A 6,415-nucleotide genomic window follows, 5' to 3' on the forward strand; every position below is an offset into this window, starting at 1 on the left:
GGATGGAAGGAGTAAATTAGCCAGTTTCGAAGAGAAATGGGGGAACCAAAGGCAAAAGGACTTGGACAAAAGGCAGGGGGCAATTTTTTTCTTTTGGAACAAATCTCGAGGTACAATGACTGCTAGCGTACGAAGTTTTGAGTTATCAAACATGTTGCTTTTGGGATCCACAACATGCACTCAATATTCATGACTGAAATGATTAATCTGTTGCCGACAGCTTGCTGTGTTCCAAGATTGTCACAGCTAATATTAATTAATGTCTATTGATATTGATTAAGGTAGAGTTAAAAAAATCATACTCGTATATGTAATATACCAACATAAGGTTACAGAAAAGTTAGATTTACAATACAGTTTTTAATATATTACACTTGAAGTAGTTATTTACAAATTCAATAAATTACTTGTTTACTTAATCTCTTTTCATTTTAAAGTTATTTTGTACTTTTTATTTAAAATTTTCTTTATAATTTTTACATTTTAAATATAAATTAAATAACAATAATATAGATTATTCTAAATTAATTAACTATTTTGTAATTACATTACCTTTTCAACTTATTAATAATTCTTTTAAGAAATCCATTAAGAACTTTACTAAAACTAATACTATAAAAATATTATAAATTTAACATGACTCATATATTACAAGAGAATACAAATTGATTAATATATATATATATATATATATATGTGAGTTCACCTAGTAATACCTATAGAATTATTTATTTAATGATTACAATATTACTAATTCACGTTCTTATTTACTAGTTAATATGTATATGTGAGGATATCATTTATTAAATAGTTCAAATTTAAAGATTAAATATGCTCCAAGTTTTTGTGTTTTTTTTGTATATTTAAATTTTAATTTTTATATATTTATTTTCAAAAATTTAATTTTGTTGAGGGGAGTTGACCTTTTGTAACCATGCTTTCTTGAAAAAGCTAGTTATGCCTTGAGCTACCTACTCTGTGAACCCTTAGGGCTCTCCGCGAAGTTAGGAGACAAGACCTAGGTCCCAAAACAATACCTACGGTTGTTGGGGGTCGTATTGACCGCTCATCGGACAACACTTTGGAGACTTCTTCCGAAGTATCTCTGAAAGGGTCGACCCCCTTCAACCATAAAGGGTGACCTCTTTGGGAGAAGTCTCTGAAGTGTCGTTCGCTAGGCAGTTGGCTAGGCCCTCTACAATCGCTAACTCAAGTGGTACCGTGTCTCATTGAAAATGCTAGTTATGCCTTGGTTGGTGGTTCAATCCACATCGCGCACGACTTCACCGATTAATTATCTATGTGTCCCTCAGGTACGTACTCTTCCACCAATCGAGGCGCTCCTACCTCGTAAACCCTCGTGGCTCTTCGCAAAGATATGAGACAAAACCCGAGTACTGGGATAATACCTACGATTGTTGGGGCCGTATTGATTGCCCAACAGATGATACTTCAGAGACTTCTCCCAAAGTAGTCGACCCCTCTCAACAAGTCTTATTTTTCGAATTTAAAACTTTAGGTCCATTTGTTAATATTGTTAAATTTTTTCTGTTAAATTTGTTAGTGTGACATTCTAAAATTTTTTAAAAAATTACCCACTCGATAATCATGTGACAAAAAAATGACATTATAATAAATTTGAATTTAGCAAATTATTTAACGATGTTATCAATTCTTAAAATTTACATAAGCATTTTAATTAAAATAAAATATTTAGACTAATTAACTAATGACATTATAAACATTGAGGTACCAAATTATGTCAAAAATAAAAGTATAAAGATTAAATCTTAAATTCGAGCATATTATAGGAATCAAAATAAAATTTGATAATTTTTCTATAATGTAAAAAATTAAAAGACCAGAATTCAAAATTAAGCATTATTATTCATAATGTAAAAGGAAGAAGCAAGAGTAGGTGTCAAAGAAAGAAGATCTTAAATCTTTTTTTTATATATATATAGTAGTATAATTTAAAAAAATAAGAGGATCAAAATTAAAAATTAACCATTATTAAAAACGTAAAAGAAGAAGAAGTAATATCAGGTGTCAAATAAGGAAGGTCTTAGGGTCCTTCTATATATAGTATTAGTATGGTCCTCACGCTCCATCCTAATTTTATTTGTTTGTATTAAATTACATAGTAAAAAAGGCAAAATTAAAATATAGTTTATATAAGACTTTTAGAATCTGCTAGGTTCAACTAGTCTGTACCAATTTGTGGATCAATTGGTCTGATGTCTTTCTCCGGATAGATACCACTATTACTTATCGGTCTAATCGATTAGTTTAGTCTGATTCAAATAACCACGATCCTAAGTCATTACACTTCGTAAATTTGAAATTTAGTCTTCCTATTTTTACTTTTAAGAATTTAATTTCTTTACTTTTTAAATTTTAAAATCTACTTTTAAATTATATACAACCACATTACATTTTAATTGAAAATTAAAGATATTAACTATTTGCATTAATTAATAACATTATAAAATATAATGAATAATTTGTATTAAAAATTAAAAAATAAAGAAGGTGTGGTTATCCTCCTTTTATATATAAGTAAATAGAGTTAAGGCTGGCATTTTCTTTTTATAGCATATCAATTTTGAAATGCATGCACTTGTAATCATCTCTTACCTTTTCAAACTTGATAATCAATTACGTTTTTGTTTCTCTTTTCAACTCTAGATGGGGTAACAACTAAATCCATTATAGGGACGGTGGGAGTGAGTCTACCACTTTTTGATATATTTAATTACATTCATTTTTTTAGTATAATTATACACATAAAATTTTAATAGCGATTCAAATGTATATTAATTTATATTTATATTAAACGAATATTATTATTTGTATATGCAAAGTGCTAAGCTAGATAATTTTAGGGGTGAAATTAATTTGTAATTTTAATAGTCTATATCTTTATAATTTTAAATGATTAAATTAAACTTTTATTATTTTTAGGATGTTTTTATCTTTACTAATTTAAAATTTTAAAATTTCTAAAGAATCTAAATGGATAATTTTCTATTTTAGGAAACTAGGACCCCTGCCAATCCCTAAATACGTCATTGTGTATATGTAATATATATAATAATGTTATATTGATAATAGTAATAGCAATTTGTCAAAATTAAAAAAAAAACATTTAATATATATAAAATTATGCAAAATAAAAATTTATATATATAAGGATACCCTTATACTGTTGGAACGACAATGAGAAATTATAAAATGTAATTGCTAGTGATGGCAGTAATTCCAAGTCAGACAGCCAAGTTGGCATAGAGGAAACCACAGTGTAGACGACAGGTTAAGTGTGAGTCAGCAGCAGTGGCATGCCCAATAAGTTCCAAATAGGGGTCCCATTGCTATCGTGTCAGATGTGGAAAGCTTTTCCACTTTTGAACTATTGAACCCAAAAAAGAGGCACAAAGTGATGGTCCATGTAATCTGCCACACCAAGTTTGATTCTTTTCTTTAAAGTAAAGTAAAACTTCAAATTATAACCATTGGTTTCATCTTTTTGAGTGTGTAGGGTGGGCCCATGGGGGACAATGGTCGGTCCAACTTTCCATATCAGCACATCTTCCCCTTTCTTCATCAATTCCTCCTCTGAATTATTGGCTACTATTAATTTTTTTGCCCACCTGTGTTTGTTCTAAAGTTGAAAAGGGTCTCCTTCAATTCATGAGTTGGAAAAGCAAGAAAAAAGTACTCTCATCTTTTTTACCTTGTTATGAGTTTAGGTTAATTTATAATTTCATTTAACTTCAATCTAAGTGTATTATTTAAAAAACAATTCATTACTTAAATATAGGATAAAATGATAAGTTAAGTGTTGAAAAATTAAGTTTTAAAATTTTAAATTATAAAATTATTTAATATATTACTTAAAATTGATTATGAAATATAATTAGACTGTTTGATATATCTGATTGTAAATTATAAAAAATTCTAGATTTTATCTTTAATTTTAAACATTTTATTTTAAACAAAATTAAAATTTAAACGGAAAGTTTTTATTAATAATATAATATTAAAATAAATAGAATAGAATTAAGTGAAAATATTCTTCGTTAAGCGATAAGTAGCTCTTATCTATTTATTATTTTCCACACTTTTTATAGAATGTTTTTATCAATTATTTTTATTTTGGATTGTTAAAACCATTGAAAATTAATAAGGTATTAGTCAATTAGATTTATTTATCTAGTAAAAATGAACTTGATTAGTTGTTCCTAATTTAAAACATATTAAAATAATAATAAAAATCTTAATAGGGATGATTTTTAAACATACTTGATAATGATTTAATTTAATTTAGTTGTTTCAAGCTTAGATAACTTGTAAATGCAACATTCTTACTTAAACATAATGGTGATTGGAAAGGACTTCCAAAGACTTAAGTTTTGTTGATAGAAAAGAAAAACTTAATTATGATTAATTCAACTCAGCAACACTATAGATGAAGAGATTATTGGGAATATATTTTTTAATTTTTTTAATGTTATGTTGGTTGGAATTAATTTAAAAACTATTAAGAGAATTTGGTCTATCGATAAAAAAAATGGCCAATGGAAGTCGATTTACAAGATATTTACATGGGCAAAGTTAACATAGGGAAGCACTAAGAACATGAAAGGATGATATCAGGTCACCTCCAAACCCGACTGCACAAAGCACACATTCACAAAACCAAAAAGAAAAAGATTACGGCTGAGCTGAAAACCGGCCTCCATTATTTGGCCTTTCCAATCAAAAGTTTACAGACAAGTGTTAAATTAAAAATTGATTTAACCCCACCTCTAAGAGAGATTTTAAAGCTTAAACATGATGGCCAAACATGCTAACTTTTACCTTGTAATCAGTGATCTGAGGTGTCAAATCCCAAGATTCTTCAATGGCACCCACTACCCTTATCTCTCATCAACTTTTAGCCCCCCCCAAATACACCTCTATATAAGCTACTCTCTTTTGATCATGTCTGCATAAAAACATTAAGCATTGTTTTCTCTGTTTGCCATTTGCCTTAATCATCTTCCTCTTTCTTTAAAACTTCTTCCTATTTAATTTCTGACTAAACTTGCGCTGAATTCCATGGCTACTGCAGAGGTATTGGATTCTTATTAAGTTCTCGATTTGAGCTTGGTTTGATTCATCAATTCCTTTGTGTTGATTACTTGTTGTTTGCATTGCACCTAGTTTATACCATTTGTCATGCGATCTTTGGTTTATAGATGGAGCTCATTAGAACAGTGAAATTGAAGGTCAAATCAATCGATCATAATCTTCACATTATTTATCGAATTCTCTTTTCCTTCCATGCTTTCTTTTCGGGTTTCATCTTTGACAAACTAGATGCTAACTTTTATAGTTTTATGTACTGTACATTACTTGTCCTAGTTATAGTACTGAATAAGTTACGTATATAAATATATATTATATATGCTTAATTTGATGTGTCGAGTAGGTTGTATCAGCTCAAACTGCAATCCATGAGGAGAAACCTGAAGAAGTGGTCAAGGTTGAAGAAATTGCAACAGAAGAGGTAGTGGCTGTTGCTCCTGCAACAGAACCTGTTGCTCCTGCAACAGAACCTGTTGCTGAAGAACCAAAGGAAGCAGTGCCTGAAGCAGCATCCGAAGAACCCCAGGCTCCAGAAACTGAAGCCACAGTTGAAACTGAATCAAAGGAGGTGGTTGAAGAGCCCAAGGCTGTGACTGAGGAGCCAGAAGTTGAGAAAAAAGAAGAAGAGACTCCTGAGGAAACAGTAGCAGAGCCAGTTGCCGAGGAGTCCAAGGAGACTACTGAGCCAACCGTTGAAGAAACCAAAGAAAGCACAGAGTCTACAGAAGCAGCAGTAGCTGCAGCAGCAGAAGAAGAAGTAAAAGCAGAAGCCGAAGCCGCCCCAGTGGAAGCACCCAAAGAGGAAGCTGCAAAGGAAGAAGAGGAACCAGCTGAAGCTCAAGCTGAGAAGACTACTACCGAGTAAAATAAGCTTGTAAGATGGGGAATCAATGGAAGCTTGTGTAGTGGGCTTACTGTTAGCTAAGTTTGCATGTTGAAATCAATTAGTTTCTATTCTAGTTGAATAAGGACGTGATAGTATTAAGGTGGATGAGGCTTGGGACTGGGGCATGGAAATGACCCACCAATGATAGCTTGCCTATTGGCTAAACTAACATGCAATTGGCATATGGCAGGGAGAGAGAGTTTAGAGAAGGTTCAAGCAGGAATTGGGGGGGGCATTTTTCATGGTCAATCTGTTCTCTGTAATGGGTGGTTCCTGGGTCCCAACTCCCAAGCAGGTCGTTTAAATTTAGTGTTTCTGCTTGTATGTTTTTATTAGAAGAGGCAGTTTGCATGTTGTCTTTTACAAGTAATAATAATAAATCATAGTGCATTTGTTTAA

The 6,415-nt window shown here is 30.9% G+C and overlaps 1 protein-coding gene across 1 annotated transcript; it reads left to right on the top strand.

Moving 5' to 3' along the window:
- The first annotated feature begins 4,949 nt into the window (after positions 1-4,949).
- LOC105800989 (fruit protein pKIWI501) lies at positions 4,950-6,415 on the top strand. Its single transcript, XM_052624395.1, has 2 exons — positions 4,950-5,115; positions 5,474-6,415. Exons 1-2 carry the CDS (start codon positions 5,101-5,103, stop codon positions 5,993-5,995), a joined length of 537 nt encoding a protein of 178 aa, XP_052480355.1. The 5' UTR covers positions 4,950-5,100; the 3' UTR covers positions 5,996-6,415.

This window comes from Gossypium raimondii, chromosome 11, assembly GCF_025698545.1.
Source record: "Gossypium raimondii isolate GPD5lz chromosome 11, ASM2569854v1, whole genome shotgun sequence".
Taxonomy (NCBI): Eukaryota; Viridiplantae; Streptophyta; class Magnoliopsida; order Malvales; family Malvaceae; genus Gossypium; species Gossypium raimondii.